The sequence below is a fragment of the Prionailurus viverrinus genome, chromosome C1 (genome assembly GCF_022837055.1).
Source record: "Prionailurus viverrinus isolate Anna chromosome C1, UM_Priviv_1.0, whole genome shotgun sequence".
Classification (NCBI taxonomy): domain Eukaryota; kingdom Metazoa; phylum Chordata; class Mammalia; order Carnivora; family Felidae; genus Prionailurus; species Prionailurus viverrinus.
Window position 1 is genome coordinate 62710627 of NC_062568.1, and position 20829 is coordinate 62731455.

At 34.7% G+C, this 20829-nt stretch overlaps 1 protein-coding gene across 9 annotated transcripts in view; it reads left to right on the top strand.

Annotated features, from left to right (window-relative positions):
- LOC125173711 (sodium channel protein type 3 subunit alpha) overlaps positions 1-20829 on the top strand; it is an 82545-nt gene that overhangs the window by 2440 nt on the left and 59276 nt on the right. For 8 of the 9 annotated variants that reach the window (XM_047873194.1, XM_047873196.1, XM_047873190.1 and 5 more), the window contains exons 2-7: positions 3803-3921; positions 6508-6597; positions 10890-11018; positions 11670-11761; positions 12822-13094; positions 13302-13365. In XM_047873194.1, the coding sequence (XP_047729150.1) occupies positions 3803-3921; positions 6508-6597; positions 10890-11018; positions 11670-11761; positions 12822-13094; positions 13302-13365 (767 nt within the window). The remainder of the gene's footprint in view (positions 1-3802; positions 3922-6507; positions 6598-10889; positions 11019-11669; positions 11762-12821; positions 13095-13301; positions 13366-20829) is intronic. The other variant, XM_047873192.1, reaches the window with a different exon arrangement.

The following is a 20829-nucleotide window of genomic DNA, read 5'->3' on the forward strand; positions in this document are numbered from 1 at the left end:
GTTGACTCAGCAAAGAACCTTCTTACTAGAATTTGTCTTCCCATAGATCTGCTTGAAAGGAAAGAGTATGCTGGTTATGCCATTACAATTATTTCAGTCCACGTGACAGAAATAAATCTTGTTGTAAATAAATAGATTTGCATTCTGATTTTGTATGTCATGCTCTTAAGCTTGGTTAATGTGAGTCTGCTGCCAAGAAACAGAATTGTTCTCTGTGTGCTAACAAAGTCAGCTCTTACTGCCTCCCTGCCTGAGAACCAGATTTGGACCTTGATTTATTCATGGTGGCCATGACCCATCTCAGGAGACATCTATTTACTCTTTACTGTGGGTGCACTGCTTTTCTTTATGAAGTATCTAGAAAAATGAAGACTTAGGTGATGCTATTGAAAAAGATGATAGTTTGTGATTGTTACGATAAAAGCAGCTAATGTAAAAAGCTAATGGAGAAGTTCTGGAATTTAAGAATATGGTATGAAGTTTATGTTAATTATATGAATAATGCAGGTGAAAGGCATTTTAAAATCATAAAGCGTTATGTAACAGTTTGTTGCGATTAATTAATGATATATTTTGCATGCCTAATTTAATCAGATAATCAGATGAGCCACATCACAATGCATTTTAATGGTATTTAAGTTGGCCAGGTAATAACTGAAGAATAGTGACAGTGATAATAATGATAGCTAATAATGTGCTCAGACAAAATAGGTGTGGATTTCAGGCACTGTTTGGGTGTTTAGGTGGCAGAATTCATTTATTTATTATTCAAGAACCAACAAGGCAGGTACCATTGGCCTCATTTTACACATGGGTTAGGTGTTAGTGTCAAGCGTTACACATGGGTTAACCCCAGAGAGGTTACGTAACTTTGCCCAAGTTATACTCCATAAGAGGTCGATTCTGGGATTGAACCCAGCAGTCAGAGCTCTTAAGTACTAAGCAAAGCTATATATGGCATTTATTGATAAAAGGAAAGATAATGTTAAAAACTGCTTGTAGGGGCGCCTGGGTGGCGCAGTCGGTTAAGCGTCCGACTTCAGCCAGGTCACGATCTCGCGGTCCGGGACTTCGAGCCCCGCGTCAGGCTCTGGGCTGATGGCTCAGAGCCTGGAGCCTGTTTCGGATTCTGTGTGTCCCTCTCTCTCTGCCCCTCCCCCGTTCATGCTCTGTCTCTCTCTGTCCCAAAAATAAATAAAACGTTGAAAAAAAAATTAAAAAAAAAAAACAACAACTGCTTGTATAACTTTTTGAATTCTCTGACTGAAGTGGTCCTACTTAGAGACGGAAAGCTTACTCTTGCCTCAAGCAGTAAAAATTTTAGTGAACCTATATGATGCATATTTATCTCTGAAAAAGCAAGTAGCATTCCAGAGTGAACAATAACCGGTTTGACGCGCTTTCAGCTATTACCTTCATCATCTTAGTGGCAATATGCAGTAATTGTTTTTTAGCCACATCATTATTTATCATGACTTGGAGACCAGATTCTGGAGTTGACACTATTTACTCCTCTTCCAATTGTCTGTCACTGAAATAATTTTCAGTTTAGCTACATCTCTCAATAACATCAGAGCCCCAAATTTCAAACGTCTTCCTTGTAATTATTTCACTATATAGGATAGTAGTATTTTATTCTTCATTTCTCAGAACTCAGGTTTTATACCAGGTGTTGTTCCTCCAGAAATAAACTGAAATTGTGTCCTTAAGGCCTGCTGTGTTCCAGAACCTGTAAATTCACTGAAGATGCCCTTGGCATGTCATTTTTAATCCCGTTAGTACCACAGAGGCTAATCTTTCAGGGGAGCAGAGGATTCCATGTTTAAAGGGCCAGTTCATTCCTGTCACTCTGTTTTTGGAGATTTTCAAAATAAATTCCCCTCCTAATGTTACAAGTGTTAACTGTTTTTTCATGGCAATTGTTTCACAAAAGCATAAGTAAATGCACTTTAAATTATGGTGAACTTTACATGTTATTGAATGTCTAAATAGATCTAGATTGTTTGAAATGTAAATAACCTAATCCTGTAAAATTAAGAAAATCCTTTAATGCATTTGTGCTTGAAGGGCAATTTCTCAATGTCCACTGTCCTGTGTGGATGATCTCAATGCTAGAAAGAAGTTTCCTTGTCCTTCTTATACAATTGTTCAAATTTATAGATTGCAGTTCATGGAAAATGGTTGGTTAGGTAATGCTTGACTCCATGGTCTTGAATACAAAAGGGCAATGTACACAGGAATTGTTTTCTTTGCCTTTAATACTCACAATATAAATATTTCTCTCTACCTATTCAAACACTACCGTGTTGTCAGTGAACATGATTGTATGGGATACAGCCCTTAAAGAGTAAAAACATATTATTAAGCAAATGGATATACAGATGTCTTAAAGGTAAATGGCATCTTAAGGGTAAGCCTGCATTTAATTAAAACAAGTATTTATGTACAAACCACACTATTAAATACTGTGGGAAAAAATGGAGAAAAAGTAGATTACAGGCTTTTTATGCTCAATAGTTTATAACAACTTCTAACCTAGTCCTCAGTGGAATGAACCCTACATGTAAACTGCTACTTGACTATAATTACAAGCAACATGCCAATGTGTGCAAATTAATACACTAAGACTTACTGGTAAAGGGAAACAATTAGGGAGCGATCAGAAAGAAGGCAGTGATTTATCTGGAAAGACATGATGAAGGAGGTGACTTTGATAGCTGAGGACATTTTCTGAGGGTAGGGCTTTTCAACCCTGGCTGCATATTAGAATTGCCTGAGGAAACTTAAAAAAATCCCATGTCTATGCCCATCCTTTAGAAATTCTGATTCATTTGGTTTTGAGTAGAACTCAAATATTGGCAATTTTAAAATCACCTACGGAGATTCTAATATGCAGACAGGACTAAGAACCTTTGAAATAATAGTGGGTGGGACCTCACTGACAGGCTTGTTACGGACCCCAAATGGGGGGAGTTTGTATTAGATGACCTCACAGGTACCTCCTTCCTCTAGGATTTTATGACACTCATTTCCAGAATCAGAAGGAGAAGCTGACAGGCTGTGAGCAGGATTGACAAGTGGACTGATTTGGTTGGAGCAGAGATGCCTTGGTGGTAAAAAGTAAATGATCTTAGAGAGATGTGGTAGGTAATCACTGGGTAGCATAGCTTAAATGCTAAGTTGATGATTATAGGTTTCAAGTCATAGGATTTTAGCTATGGAATGCCCTTTGAAATGATGTCTTTAAGCCTAATTCTCTATGCAGCTGTCCCTTCTCAGTATTACCAGCAGATCTATAGAATCAGCAAAACCAGGTTATTCAGCCTGTTTAAACATCTTAAAATAGGACAACTACCACAGGGAAAATACAAAGGCTTCATAAGCTTTAGAGTTCAAAGACTTGAAATAATTAAAATAAAAGATTATTTTAGTAGCAATATGTACAGAATTATCTGAAAAGTTACCAAAGCTGGAGACAGATGGTAAGCTTTAAATAAAGTTGGAATCTGTAAAGTTACAACTTGATAAAAAAAAAAAAAATTCTGTGTAGGATCATTAGTTTGTATCAGAAAGTTGAAACCTTAGAGACAAATTAGGTAATAGTAAATCATATGTTTACTTGTAGCTGTATATTAATTTAAGGGAGAAACATCTAATGTGTTTATAGTTATGATATACCAACTTGTTTAAACAAACAGGTTTGAACAAACAAATCAGGTAAAAAGTTCTTCATGTGTGTAAACTCTTCAAATAAACCACATGTCTAATCTAGTGACTTTTTTTTTCATATTTTCTTTTTCAGACTTTTATAGTATTGAATAAAGGGAAGGCAATTTTCCGATTCAGTGCCACCTCTGCCTTGTATATTTTAACTCCGCTAAACCCTGTTAGGAAAATTGCTATTAAGATTTTGGTACATTCATATCCTTTTCATGTGACTGAATGCCTACGGTTGATTTTAAAGAAAATGTCATTCATATGTATATGAATATATTTTATATATTTATATTTTATATATATTCCTTTATATGTTATATATATAATTATTTTGAGATTAATGGTGACATTGTTATTTAACCTGTTCTCATTGATTTTCTGCTATTTATAAAAAGATTAGCATAGAATTACTACTATGATTCTAGAAGTAAAAAAATGAATGATGATAATAAATGTGTAAATGAAACGCACTGTGTAGAAGGAATAAGAGCAAAGCTACTTCACACTTTTATTAACCTCAGTTAGACCATACATAACCACTGCTAAAGAAACATTATCTGTATTACCAATGTTCAAACTTTTATGCCCTAATTGGTTCTATATCTTCAGCACCTGGGTCTGTCCATCCTCCTTCACTAAATATTTATTAAACTATTATGTGCCTATATATCTGATAGTATATATTTAAATATCACTGAATTTAAGACTACTTAGGGATTGTCAAAAAGTACACAAAAAAGGACAGAATAGCTGTGGACTTCAAAAGTATTCTCAAATAGGTAATGATAAAATAGGTATTCAGAGGCTGTGTTCAAGAATGGGCATTGATTTTTATTTAAATTCAAGTTAGTTAACATACAGTGTAATTTTAGTATCAGGTGTACAATTTAGTGATTCAATGCTTCCATACAACACCTGGTGCTCATCACAAGGGCACTCCTTAATCCCCATCACCTGTTTAACCCATTCCCCTACCCACCTCCTCTCTGGTAACCAATAGTTTTCTCTGTAGGTTAAGAGTCTGTTTCTTGGTTTTAGTCTCTTTTAGTCTCTTTTAGCCCCATGATAGTTTGTTTTGTTTCTTAAATTCCACACATGAGTGGAATTATATGGTAGTCTTTCTCTGGCTGACTTATTTCACTTAGCATAATATTCTCTAGTTCCATCCACATCATTGCAAATAGCAAGATTTCATTCTTTTTTATGGCTGAGAAATATTCCATTATGTGTGTGTATATGTGTATGTACATGTACATGTGTATGTCAATGTATATATACACACCACACTTCTATATCCATTCATCAGTTGATGAACATTTGTGCTCTTTCCACAATTTGGCCATTGTAGATAATGCTGCTATAAACATTGGGGTGTATGTATCCCTTCCCATTATATTTTTTGTGTCCTTTGGGTAAATACCTAGGAATGCAATTGCTGGATTGTAGGGTAGTTCTACTCTTACTCTAGGAGAGTTCTTTTGCAGAACCTCCATACTGTTTTCCAGAGTGGCTGTACCACTTTGCATTCTTACCAACAGTGTAAGAGGGTTCCCCTTTCTCCACATCCTTGCCAACACCTGTGGTTTCTTGTATTGTTAATTTTAGCCATTCTGATGGTGTGAAGTGATATCTCATTGGAGTTTTGATTTGTATTTCCCTGATGATGAGTGATGTTGAGAGTCTTTTCAAGTGTCTGTTAGCCATCTGGATGTCTTCTTTGGAAAAAATGTCTATTCTTATCTTCTGCCCATTTTTTAAATTGGATTATTTGTTTTTTGAGTGTTGAGTTTGATAATTTCATTATAGATTTTGGATACTAACCCTTTATCCAATGTGTCATTTGCAAATACAATCTATTCCATAGGTCGCCTTTTAGTTTTGTTGATTATTTCCTTCACTGTGCAGAAGTATTTCATTTTGATCAAGTACCAATAGTTTAGTTTTGCTTCTGTTTGCCTTGCCTCAGGAGGCATATCTTGCAAGACACTGTTCCAGCGGATGTCAAAGAGATTACTGCCTATGTTTTCCTCTAGGATTTTAATGGTTTCCTGTCTCACATTTAGCTCTTTAATCAAGAATGGGCATTTTATATAGACAGATTCAAAATGGCCTTCTAAAAACTAAAAGAGAGACAAAAGACTGATTAACCTAGAGACAGGACAGACAGGACTGATAATTTTTTGAGGTTCATTTGAATTATTTTCATTCTATGGATTCATATTATTCATTCATTATGAATAAATGATGAATAAATGAATTAAGAGTACCTAATTACAGTAGAATGCTCAATCAGTGTCATTGTTGAATATACTGGGCTATACATTCCTAGGGTTTTTATATTGTACCCATTAACATTTTGTCAGTTAGTGGTGACTTTAAATTATATCTGAAGTACAATCTGAAGTACAACTTCAGATATAATCAAACTCAGACTTTTTATACTTTTATACTGTGAACTTAGTAAAGAACAGTCATTTCCCGTTGCAGTTCTATTTCACATAATTGCTTGGGATGTAAAATTCCCATTGCTTCAAATACATTTCTCTATTAAATTCGGTTTTGTGAGAAAGATGAAAAGGAGTAGACTCAGGATGTATGACAGGCTTTACAATTTCTTACTTCTTATTTTATTTTAATACTTTATTACTATTATTTTTGCCATTGCTTTAAAACAAATAAGTAAGACTAATTTCACAGGTAACTTTGTTGATGATTTTTTTTTTTTGGTATTTGATCGTTTGTAAATGGCCGTGATAATATACTAGCATTTATTCCTTAACTATAATCTACTTTATTCAGCATGCTTATCATGTGCACTATTTTGACCAACTGTGTATTTATGACCTTGAGTAACCCTCCAGACTGGACGAAGAATGTAGAGTAAGTAGGAATGACTTCTTGGAATGAGAAATGCACAATCAAATTCTCTCACAGTCTCCTTATGATTATGGTCTGACTTAAGTTTTCCACTTTTTGGAGTCAGGCTAAAAGCTTCTAAGAAAAAGTTATTTCCATAACATGAAAGAAGATAAGGGAAGTTCTTTAGGGGAGTTTTTCTTCTATAAGGTAAGTATTTTTTCCCAACAAATTCATGACGGTACCTGTTTAAGAAAGGTTATAAATAGTACACATTAGCTGTACTAAACCAATCATTTAGCTGTACAATTAGCTGTACTAAACCAGTCATTTAGCATAAAAGTATCATAGTTATGTATTTTAGATAAAAAACAATGACCATCTGAGTAATATGAATAAAATTATTGTATTCTAGTGTATTACTATTATTGCTATATTTTCATAAAACAAATTTAGGTGTTTAGCATTATATATTATATTAGGTATCATGGTTATATATCATTATATTTAGGAAAGTAGCTTAGATGTTTAGTTACAGTCAGATATGTAGTTTATTTAGACACAGCATGTGTGCTAAAACACCATAGATGTGTTCCATAAAAGAAACAAAATGTCTCTACAAAATCAGAGCTCAAAAAAAATAATAGGGCTTAAGGGGAAAACATGATTAAGAGCAGATCATTCAAACTTATGAGATTTTGTAATTAGAACACTAATAAAAGCAGTAACAATCCCAATAAAAAAAATACTGGCCTAGTTAAACGTCTATAGATGTTTGTACCAGAAGTCATAGCCAACAACTCCTTGCAGTCTCAGACCCCAGGTCTTGTCCTTTTTCTTTTAAGATGAAGACCCTGGGGACATTTCTATCATGTCTTCAAATTAAGCATTTGATTCATTATTTTAATACAAAGGGAAAAGTGTAAGCACAATAGTTTTGGGGCATGTTAAACTAGCCTCTGCTTGCACTGAAGAAGGCTCTTAGGTCAATTTTCTGCATTAGTATTAATGTCTTCTTTTAATGCTAAGGATGTTCTATTTCAGTACGACGAAAAAGATGCCACTAATTGATTCAAAACATCAATATGGGGAAAATTTTGCATTAACTAACACAATTTTTGCATCATAACAACAACATTATTCCCTAAGTTATCAGTCACATATGAGATTATTCATGACAAAGCAACATATTAATTAGTGAAACAGAAGGTATTTAGGGTATGTAGGCTATTTATGTATGGTATAATACAATGATCAGGTTTAGTGAAAAGAAGTTTTTAGTATGTTCTTTTTGTTGTCATATTTTTAAAAATAATACCCAATAGGAGATAAATTATTATGACAAACATTGCCACTTCTATTTCTGCCTCTGTAGGCTTCTTTGAGGATTTAATGCACTATTCTAAGCCATCATTTGTCAGTGATCTAACACATTAAAGACTTTTTTTCTCCTTGGTAGTACCTTGGAAATGCTCCCTAGAAATCATTTTAGGAAAGAATCCAGTTCTTATGTTGAGCAAGCAATTTAACAGAATTTTTAGTTATTTATCATCTGTGGGTTAACAAATGGACATACCTATATAAAACTATTCTGTATGTACTTTTCCTAGCAGAAATTACTGAAGCATTTAAACCTGTGTAAATCTCATTTATCTGTAAAACATTATTAAAAGATAGGCAAAGAGGACACTTGAATATTATTACTTGACTATGCAGGTCTCTCATTTTATTTTATTTTATTTTATTTTATTATTTATTTAATTTTTTTAACGCTTATTTATTTTTGGGAGACTGAGAGACAGAGTGAGGGAGGGGCAGAGACAGAGAGAGACACAGCATCTGAAGCAGGCTCCAGGCTCTGAGCCGGTCAGCACAGAGCCCGACGCGAGGCTCAAACCCACAAAGTGTGGGATCATGACCTGGGCCGAAGTCAGACGCTTAACCAACCGAGCCACCCAGGTGCCCCAGGTCTCTCGTTTTCAAGTCATTTTTTAGAGATGACTATATCCATTATGAAAATAGTCTTACCCCCACAAAGTTTTTGACTTCATCAGTCAGTGAGAAAACTTTGCACAAGTTTCCTGATCATTTATCCCTACTCACTTGACAGTAAAGAGGCAGGAAAACAAGCAAAATCAGTGGTTACAGCCAACAAATAAAGCTAACAGAGTCCAAAGCAAAAAGAAGATAACTCAGTTCTGACATGAAAACAGGACATTGGTAGCATAAACAGTCCCTGTACAAAGAGGTGACACACACAGAATAGGCTGAGAACCATATTGTATAGTGAGGGTCATGTTATGAAAGGGAGGCGGGTCTATAGACGTCATAATTATGGGAGAAAACCTCGGTGACATGGACAGAATCAACAGCATGGTTAGAGTTTAGTAGGGGCAGAGCCAAGAAAGATCAAGGTACCCTTGATTCTCACTTCCCTGTTCAATCTAGTTTGCTAATAGGTACTTCTGAACACCTGTTCTGTGCAAAGCTCTATCTCAGATGTTAAGCTCTGGGACTCTCTTCCTTGAATAGCTATCAACACTCACTTATACTCCAAATGTCACAAATTTTCTTACTTTTCTAAAAAACAGGGATAGGAGTAGGGACTTTCATCTTACCCCTAGTAAATCTGCAGAAAACTTAGAATTGCCTAAGCATAGACCATAGGACATTAACCATTAATGTGATAAATAAAGCACACATTGAGCTGTCTCTGATGGCTTTTTACAAGGCAGCTATCTTCGAACAGAAATGTCATGGTGGTTATGTGTAACGTGCAAAGATCCAAACTAAAACACAAGTGAATATAAGCGTGGCGTTGTAAAGTATGCCTTTTCCTAATAAGGTCAGCTACTTCATAAGTAAATATAGCAATTACACTTATTCCTCAAAAAATAAGCTGAATTATTTTAAAAGGGAGGAGGAATATTCTTAGGAAAACCTGACATGAAGGTCTCTGCATACATTTTTCTCTTATTTCTTTGTTCCCTTATCTAAGAGAAATTTCTGCAGAAAACAATGCAAAAATAACTCCCCTAACTTTATTCACATACACAATACTAGTAGGCAGGCAAATATAATTGTTTTTAATATAAGTAAGTCAAATCTTTGTGACTTGGGTGAATTAATCTGAAGGGTAATCGTAAATCGTACTTTTTTAAAAGAACACAATATTGAAAAACAAGTATTCTTTCTCAACTATTTTTGGAAGAAACAGAAATAACTTAATATTGTCAACACTCAAAGGAGAGAGAGCTAAAAATGCACTGTATCAAACAGTAAATGGAAAATCTTTCACCATTTTGGAGGCTGAAATTTGAATTTAAGCATATTTAAATGATTTGTCCCAATTGTATAGAAATAGTAGCTGATGCAAGGTTAGAATCAGAAATTTTGTTTATCTGTGAATTTTGGTAATTGTGTAAATGCACATACATAAAATACTAATAAATTGAAAATTTTCATATATATATATATATACACACACATATATATATACATATATATGTGTGTGTATATATATATATATATACACACATATATATATACATATATATATATACACACATATATATACATAGAGATATACACATACACACATATATATATACATATATATATATATATACACACATATATATACATAGAGAGAGAGATAGTTTTACAAGTCTATGCCTGACTCTTTAAAAGGGGAAGCATATTTTCTAGATTAGACATGTGATATATTCCTAAAAATAATTCTACTCATTAATAAATTTGAATGAAATATTTTATTATAAATAAACAAATCGAATAAATTTTACCTCTAGAGCTGTATTGTCTAATGAGGGAAACACTAGCCACATGTGAAACCTGAAATTTGTCTAGTCTTAAATGTTAGAATAATAGTGTTTCAGATATATTTGTTGAAATAAAATATAATATGAAAATTAAATTCACTTGTTTTTTCTTACTTTTTTATTTGGCTACTAAAAATTTCCAAACAACATATGTAGTTTGTATGATATTTTAGTCAAACAGCGTTGCTCTAGAGGGCCAAACTGGATCGTTATGCATAAAACACATGCAACTATTATTCTAAAAATCTAAATAGTTAAACAAGATCAGATTCTTTGGGAGAAGATATTATCTCTTCAGTTTCACCCTTCACTCAGGCTTGTAAGATTAATTAAACTAGTCAAGTCTTTGTAAGTGGAAATAAGAAACAAGATTTTAGCAAATTAAAAACCACAAAAGGATAAGATTTGCCATGTTGAAAATATGTATATTTACAGCTCAAATGAAATTGTTAATTTTTGTTTGGATGCTTTTCCTAGGTACACATTCACTGGAATCTACACTTTTGAGTCGCTTATAAAAATCTTGGCAAGAGGGTTTTGCTTAGAAGATTTTACATTCCTTCGTGATCCATGGAACTGGCTGGATTTCAGTGTCATCGTGATGGCGTGAGTGTCTTTGAAAAGTTGTTAAACTCGAAGGAATGAAAATAGTTGTAGCATCAACCAGATTGTTGTGACATATTTTAATTGTAGAATGTTCTTATTAGCCAAATTAACTATATGCCTCATATGTTTTGAGAATACACATTAGAATACATATTGCAAGGTAAATATATCTGGTAAATGAGCAAATAAACAGAATTACTTTCATGTCATAGAGTCTTCCACATCATCAAAATGAAGTTATTCATTGACTCTAACACCTTCAACTGTATTTTGATTACTTTTATAAACAAACTTGTTCATATTAGTGAAAATTACATTGAAATAAAGCAGCCTACCGCTGAGGCACTCTGAGTTCTGTAGCAATTCCATTTGTTAAAGTCAAGAGGCTCTATATGCCAAACCCAGCTTTCATTCTTTATTTGGAATAAACTTTGCCAAAATTATCAGTAACTCTGATTTAATTCTACAGGTATGTAACAGAATTTGTAAGCCTAGGCAATGTTTCAGCCCTTCAAACTTTCAGAGTCTTGAAAGCTCTGAAAACTATTTCTGTAATTCCAGGTAAGAAGAAACTGGTGTAAGACGATAGCCTCCTTTTATCTCCAACTTTTCTTGTGTATTATTGTGTTGTGTGTGAACTCCCTATTACAGATACGTGACAGAGTTCGTGGACCTGGGCAATGTCTCAGCACTGAGAACATTCAGAGTTCTTCGGGCCCTGAAAACAATTTCAGTCATTCCAGGTGAGAGCTAGGTTAAACACTGGGGTGGACTTTAAATACACTGTAATATTCAGGTTGAAACCACACTTATGACATTAGACTTGTTTATTATTCTTGTTTGTCAACTTCAAGAATGCCCAATGATGTTTCCATGCAGTTTAGTTCCTAAAATTTTAGAAATTACATACTTATTTATAAAGTCAGCAGAGTTTAACAGAGAATTGCATGAGTCTCTATAAAAGTACTAGTCTGCCCTAGTACATGTGTGCACTCTCTGTCTCTCTCTTCCTTTTTGCATTTATGATGTAAAGTTTTCTCTTTTACAATCTGAAAAACGCTTTGCTAGCTTGCCTTTACTAATTGATTTGGGTTTTACCATTCACTGCAGGTCTTTTCTGAAAATAGATCTCCTTTTATAAAGGAGAAAAGATTATTATTGAACAGCATGTACCTGGCATGGGATTGTTAGTATTTTCAATTCTTTTTTCCTCTGATTATAGCTACATGGAGGCTGGTATAAAGAATGGGTTGGAGGGAGACAGCCTCATGAAACACAAAATCTGAAATGAAAAGTAACTCCAAGTTCATCTTTAGGTGCTCATGGCAACATGTAAAACCACAGGCAAGAAAGCTTCCTGCCTAGGGGTGCCTGGGGGCCTCAGTCAATTAAGCATCCAACTTCGGCCCAGGACATGACCTCACGGTTTGTGGGTTTGAGCCTCACATTGGTCTCTGTGCTGACAGCTCAGAGCCTGCTTCAGATTCTGTGTGTGTTTGTCTCTCTCTCTCTCTGTCCCTCCCCTGCTCACACTCTCTCTCTCTCAAAAATAAATGAATAAGCAAAAAAAGAGAAAGCTTCTTGCCTATTTACACTTTCATTTTAAAATCCCCAGAAAGCATACTATTCATAAATAAAACCTGCTTTTCATCCATTTCCCAAACCATCTGGCTATCCATTAAGCTCTGGTGTCTAAACAGCCAAGCAACAGTTTATGGGAAATGAGAATGTGTGTGACTAAGAAGATACACATTGTGGCTTATGACACTATTCCTTGGATGACCTATTGTTGTCTCTCCTCAGGTTTAAAGACCATTGTGGGGGCCCTAATCCAGTCCGTGAAGAAGCTTTCTGACGTCATGATCTTGACTGTGTTCTGTCTGAGCGTGTTTGCTCTAATTGGTCTGCAGCTGTTCATGGGCAACCTGCGGAATAAATGCTTGCAATGGCCCCCAAGCGATTCTGCTTTTGAAACCAACACCACATCCTACTTTAATGGCACAATGGATTCAAATGGAATATTTGTTAATGTAACAATGAGTACATTTAACTGGAAGGATTATATTGAAGATGACAGTAAGAAATATTGCTACATTTTTAACCTGAGTGTTGCTGAATGATTTTTCAACTATAAATAGTTGAGGCTGTGGGGTTGAAGCCATCTTTGTAAATATAGTTTATTGTGTCCACTTTGAAAATAACTGATAGTCAAACTCTGATTTATTCCTAATGTCAGTAGGATTGATATGAAGTGAATTAGCTAATTCTTCTTTATATTAACAGGTCACTTTTATGTTTTGGATGGACAAAAGGACCCTTTACTCTGTGGAAATGGCTCAGATGCAGGGTAAGAAACATCATAAAAAATGTAGAACACTTTGAGAAAAAGCAGATAGGAAAAAAAATACAAGGGTATTCTTACATGTAGATTGTAAAGATGTAAAAAAAAAATACAAGGGTATTCTTACATGTAAAGATTGTAAAGAGTAGCGCTACCTACCTAGGAAGTACCTTCTCTATGTTACTGGATTGCTATTAATTCTAAATTCACAGCCATTAAAATCACCCCTCTGGGTGAAGACCTTTTTTCCTAGAATTCCATAGTTAAGATGTACCTGATTATTACCCCAAAGTGTGAAGACCCATAGTCTGTTTTTTCTGTAAGCCCATCAGAGCTGTTTAATAAATACAGGAAAGAAAACACAATATGGGCACATTTTGATTGATAATGGGTATGTGTTGATGTGATGAGCTTTGCTGTGGCTGGAAAACATCCAGAATATAACATGATCTTCAGGGAAAAGCTCATTTGGCAAATTGCTTTTGAGAGAGTTGGTTGTTCTTGAAGTAGCATGTGCAAAAAAGCCAAGGGACAGATATATGTCAAAGCCATGTACAAGTTTGAGTCTGTATACCTTACAGTTCTTTTGGTCACATTCTACAATAAGGGGCACTTTAATATCTTAGTCATCCTGCTGGTCTCTCATACTTAACATATTTTCCCAAGAGGATTAAAAAGTGATTTTAGGTCAGGGTATAATTTTTTTTAGAAGTGAAGGACAGCAACATTAAGTGACTCTTAAGCCACAAAACTTACACAGAACATATTTTGAGTCATCCCAGAAAATGGGAAACTTGTATGGCCATAAATATCTACGCGCATTATTGAAAAAGTGTATCAGTCCCAGAGATGGTGTTGACAGGGGGAGAATTGTTTTCCTGATGTTTTTCCTAACCTTTTTTTTAGGAGAATGTAGTAAATAAGAGCATGAATTCTAGAGTTTACATATACTTGGAATCAAACCCTAATTCTGGCATTTATAAACCCTGACTTTGGAAAAATATTCTAAGCTCTCTGTATCTGAGTTTATTTATTTTTAAAATGTGGAACGTAATATTGTCTCTTAGGGTTGTTATGGTGATTAATTAAGCAGTACACATAAAGCACTTGGATTAGCACCTGGTCTATCATGAGCATTTAGTGCATTTTAGGTATTATTATTTTATATATTATTATTGTTGTTAATATAAAAGCCTAGATAAAACTTTAGAGAAGGTTGGATGATACATAGTTTATCCCTATTAAGCCATAATTATCATTTCTCTTTATTGGGTAGTTAGTATGCATTAGATGATTTATATGGTAAAATTGATGGCTACTATTGTTAATTGTCAAATAAAATTCTGAAGAAATCTACCTAATTTCAAGACTTCCTATAAGGCTACAGTAATCAAGACACTATGGTACCTGGGAAAGAATACATATACAGATCACTGAAACAGAAAAGAGACAGCACCCTGCCCCCCAAAACACAAAAATAGACCTACACAAATGTAGTCAACTAATTTTTGACAAAGAGGAAAATGCAGTGCAATGGAGATAGGAAAGTTTTTTTTTGACAAATGCTGCTGGAACAATTGGAAATCCAAATGCAAAGAAATGAACCTAGGTGTAGATCTCACACCCTACCCAAGAACTAAATCAAAATCAATTATAGACCTAAATGTAAAATACAAAACCATAAAATGTATATAAGAAAGCATAGAATAAAATCTACATGACTTCAGATTTAGTGATAAGTTTTAAACACCAATAACAGAATCCATGGAAGAACAAATTGATTAATTTGGACTTAATTAAAATTAAAAATTTCTGCTCTGCAGAGACACTATAAACGGAATGAAAAAACAAGCTATAATTGGAAGAAAATATTTGCAAAACATGTATCTGAAAAAAAGACTCGTATCCAAAATATACAAAGAAAGTACTCTTAAAACTCAACAACAACAAAAAAACCCAAATAACTCAATTTAAAAGCAGGCAAAAATCTGGACACCCTATAAAAGAATATATACAGAAGTCTAATAAGGATATATAAAGATGCTAAACAACATTTGTCATTGGGGAATTGAAAATTAAAACAAAAATGAGTTACTACTATATATTATATACCTATTAGAATGGTTAAAAATCCAAAAAAAAAAAAAACCTGGCAATACAAATTGCAGAACAACAAGATGGATGCAGAACAATAAGAATTCTCATTCATCGCTGGTGGGAATGCAAAACAGTACAGCCACTTTGCAAGACAATCTGGCAGTTTCTTACAAAATAAACACTGTCTAACCATATGATCCAGCAATTGCCCTACTAGATATTTAGCCAATTAAATTGAAATTTATGTCTACACAAAAACATTCATGTGAATATTTATAACAGTTGTATTCATAATCACAAGAAACTGGGAAGCCTGGGTGGTTTAGTGGTTAAGCATCCAACTTTTGATTTCAGCTCAGGTCATGATCTCATAGTTCGTGACATTGATCTCCTTATCAGGTTCCAGGCTGCATGGAGCTTGCTTGGGATTCTCTCTCGCCCTCTTTTTCTGCCTCTGCCCTGCTCATACACATGCACACATGCTCTCTCTCTCTCTCTCTCTCTCTCTCTCAAAATAAACTTAAAAAAAACCCAAAAAACTGGAAGCAATCAAGATGTCCTTTAACAGGTGAATGGATAACTGTGCTGTATTCATCCAGTGAAATATTACTCAGTGATAAAAAGAAAATGAGCTATCAAGCCACAAAAAGACATTGAGAACCTTAAATGCATATTAATACATGAAAAAAGCCATATAAACAAAGCTATATTCGTCTGATTCCAATTACATGACATCATGGAAAAGATCACAGTAGAAATGATTTAAAAAATCAGATTTTCAAAGGTTTGGGGTGGGTTGACTGGGTGATACACGCAGAATTTTTTAGGGTGGAGAAATTTCTTCATGATTCTGTAATGATGAACACAAGCATCTGTCAAAACCCACAGAACTTTACAGTACAATGAGTTAACACTGTATGCAAATAAAAAAAAATAATTTGTCAGTTTGGGTATCTCCGGTTGAAATACAGAATGTGACAAAGGGATATAAATATATTTAAAATGTATTTAAAAAAAACCCAAGGAACGAGTGGGAGAATAAGTACCTATCTAAGCAACTTTGGAAATGAGTGGAGTCTGTAAGACAAAGGCAAAAACCCTGTACTCTAGTGAATAAAATTGTTTCCCATGTTAGTATGGATTAACAGTCCTGAAACAACTTTGCATGTGTACTGGTATTGAACAGTTAAGCATATAGATAGCAGATGATGGAAGCAGCCAATTTTTTTTATCTTTCCATTTATTTAAATTCAAGTTAGTTACCATATAGTGTAGCATTGGTTTCAGGAGTAGAACCCAGTGATTCACCACTTACATATAACACCCAGTGCTCATCCCAACAAGTGTCTTCCTCAATGCCCATCACCCATTTAGTCCATCCCCCCATCTACCTCCCCTCTAGCAATCCCTAGTTTGTTCTCTGTATTTAAGAGTCTCTTATGGTTTGCCTCCCTACCTGTTTTTATCTTATTTTTCCTTCCTTTACTCTATGTTCATCTGTTGTGTTTCTTAAATTCCACATCAGTGAAATCATATATATTTGTCTTTCTCTGGCTGGCTTATTTTGCTTAGCATTATACCCTCTAGTTCTGCCCACATTTTTGCAAATGGCAAGATTTCATTCTTTTTGATCGCTGAGTATTTCGTTGTGTATATGTACCACATCTTTATCCATTCATCAGTCGATGGACATTTGGGCTCTTTCCATAATTTGGCTATTGTTGATAGTACTGCTATCAACATTGGGGTGCATGTGCCCCTTCCAATCAGCTGTTTTGTATCCTTTGGATAAATACCTAGTAGTGCAATTGCTGTATTTTAGGGTAGTTCTATTTTTAATTTTTTTTGAGGAACCTCCATACTGTTTTCCAGGGTTCCTGTACCAGTTTGCTTCCCCACCAGCAGTGTGAAAGGGATTCCCTTTCTCCACATCCTCGCCAACATCTGTTGTTGCCTGAGTTGTTAACTTTAGCTATTCTGACAGGTGTGAGATGGTATCTCACTGTGGTTTTGATTTGTGTTTCCCTGATGATGAGTGATGTTAAACATCTTTTCATGTGTCTGTTGGCCATCTGGATGTCTTCTTTGGAAAAATATAAATCCATGTCTTCTGCCCATTTCTTCACTGGATTATTTGTTTTTGGTGTGTTGAGTTTGGTAAGTTCTTTATAGATTTTGGGTACTAGCCCTTTATCAGATATGTCATTTGCAAGTATCTTCTCACATTCTGTTGGTTGCCTTTTAGTTTTGTTGATTGTTTCCTTTGCTGTGTGGAAGTTTTTTATTTTGATGAGGTCCCAATAGTTCATTTTTGCTTTTATTTCCTTTGCCTCCAGAGACATGTCTAGTAAGAAGTTGCTGCAACCAAGATCAAAGAGGTTGCTTCCTGATTTCTCCTGTAGGATTTTGATGGCTTCCTGTGTCACATTTAGGCCTTTCATCCATTTTGAATTTATTTTTGTGTATGGTGTAAGATAGTGGTCCAGTTTCATTCTTGTGCATGTCATTTATCCAGTTTTCCCAGCATCATTTGCTGAAGAGTCTGTCTTTTTTCCATTCGATAATCCTTTCTTGCTCAAAGATTAGTTGGCTATACATTTGTGGATCCACTTCTGGGTTCTCTATTCTGTTCCATTCATCTGTGTCTGTTTTTGTGCCAGCACCATTACTATCTTGATAATTACAGCTTTGTAATACAACTTAAGGTTGGAATTGTGATGCTTCCAGCTTTGGCTTTCTTTTTAACATTACGTTGTCTATTTGGGGTCTTTTCTGGTTCCAAACAAATTTTAGGGATTGTTTGTTCTAGCTCTGTGAAGAATGCTGGTGTTATTTTGAGAATCTACACATTTTGAATGTGTAGATTGCTTTGGGTAGTATAGACATTTTAACATCAGTTGTTCTTCCAATCCATGAGCATGAAATGTTTGCTCTGGTTTCTAGTACCGTTCTCCAATAAAATACAAGGTCTTCTTGGACAAATGGCCAATGCTAGAGCAGGAAATATGAGTCTGTGGCATCTTGCAGTGCCACAAAGTTAGAAAGTGCTAAAAAAGACAAACAAAAACAAGACACACAGAATTATGAGGTTAAATCAAAGAGAAGTAGTCAATGAAGTTAATGAAAAAGCTTTCAATGACCAAAACTGGAACAATTTAAGCAACAAATTATATAAAACAAATTAGAATTCAAAGTGAAAATTAGTAGTATAAGTAAATACTCATATAAACAAGTGATTGAATACCCATTCATCAGTCAGTGGACATTGGGCTTTTTATATAATTTGGCTATTTTTGATAATGCTGCTATAAACATTGAGGTGCATGTGCCTCTTTGAATCAGTATTTTTATATCCTTTGGGTAAATACATAGTAGTGCAATTGCTGGATTATAGGAGAGTTCTTTTTTAACTTTTTGAGTAACTTCCACACTATTTTCCACAGTGGCTGCACCAGTTTGCATTCCCATCAACAGTGTAAGAGGGTTCTTTCTCTGCTTCCTCACCAACACCTGTTGTTTCCCGTGTTGTTAATTTTAGCCATTCTAACAGGTGTGAGGTGATATCTCGTTGGAGCTCTGATTTGTATCTCCCTGATGGTGAGCGATGTTGAACAGCTTTTCATGACTGTTAGCCATCTGGATGTCTTTTTTGGAAAAATGTCTATTCATGTCTTCTGCCCATTTCTTAACTGGGTTATTTGTTTTTTGAGTGTTGAGTTTGGAAAGTTCCTTATGGATTTTGGATACTAACGCTTTATCAGATATGTCATTTGCCAGTACCCTCTCCCATTCCGTAGGTTGCCTTTCAGTTTTGTTGATTGTTTCCTTTGCTGTGCAGAAGCTTTTTATCTTGATGAGGTCCCAATAGTACATTTTTGCTCATTTCCCTTGCTCTGGAGATGCATTTAGTAAGAAGTTACTATGGCTGGTGTCAGACAACATGGATGGAGCTAGACTATATTACCCTAAGCAAAATAAGTCAGTCAGAAAGACAAATACCACATAATTTCACTTATATGTGGAATTTAAGAAATGAAACAGATGAACATATAGGGAAAAAAGAGAGAGACAAACCATGAAACAGACTCTTAGCTACAGAGAACAAACAGGGTTGCTGATGGGAGGTGGGCAGAGGATGGGTTAAAAGGGTGGTGGGTATTAAGGAGGGCACTGGTGATGAGCACTGAGTGTTGTATGTAAGTGATGAATCACTAAATTCTACTTCTGAAACTAATATTATACTATATGTTAACTAACTAGAATTTAAATAAAAACTTGAAATTAAAAAAAGAAATTATTGAATAAATACATAAATGAGAGGTAATAGACAAATCCCCCATGCAGAAGAATCCCAAACAATTTATGTACCTACTCTGCTCTTAAGAAGGTGGATCATAACTCCCTGTTTCTGATGTGTGGGCTGCACATTGTGACTTCATTACAAAGAGCGCACTATGGGGGACAAAAAGAGTAAATTTACAGTGGAGAAACTTGACAAACACTACCTCCAGTCAGGTGATGAAAGTTAGTGTCGACAATGATAAGTCATATCGATAGTATGTACCCTTGATATGATAGGACAATAATAATATTGTACCTCTGTGGTCTTATTTCCAAAAATCCATAACCCCAATCTCATCATGAGAACAACATCAGACAAATACCAATTGAAAGAAATTCCTCCAAATACCCAAAAGTATTCCTCAAAACTACGAAAGTAATCAGAAACAAGGAAAGTCTTAGGAACTTTCTCAGAGGAGCCTAAAGTGACATGATGACTAAATAGAACATGGAATCCTGAATGGGATCCTGGAATATAAAAAGGATATTAGGGGAAAAAACCTGAGAAAATCTGAATGAAACATTGGCTTTGGTTAATAATAATGTATCAGTATTAGTTAAAATGTACCATATCAACATAAGATGCTAATAATAGGGGAAACTGGGCATATTTGGGAAGTCACTGTGCCCTCTTTGTAACTGTTCTATAAATCTCAAGTTATTCTAAAATATAAGTTTTATTTTATAAAATTCTATAGAAGTGGCTAATGAAGCAGCTCATTAAGTGGTTCCCTACTGGCCCTTCTGGCCTTTCATTTTAAATAATTGATTCTTGCTTGACACTTTGTAAAGAGCAGGAGACTAATGATGTTAGAGGCAAAAGTGTGTGGTTGCTGCCTCTTTGCCATTCTAAGTGTCTGTAAATCTGACTCCTTGCATCCAAATTTTCTATTGGTTTTCCTAATAAATTTCATATAATAACAGTATCACTGTATGCAATTACTGAAAGTGCTCTACAAATACAGGCAAGAAAATTCATCATAGACAGCAACTCTGGGTTTAGACAAGTCCTTTATATCAACATCAATTGAA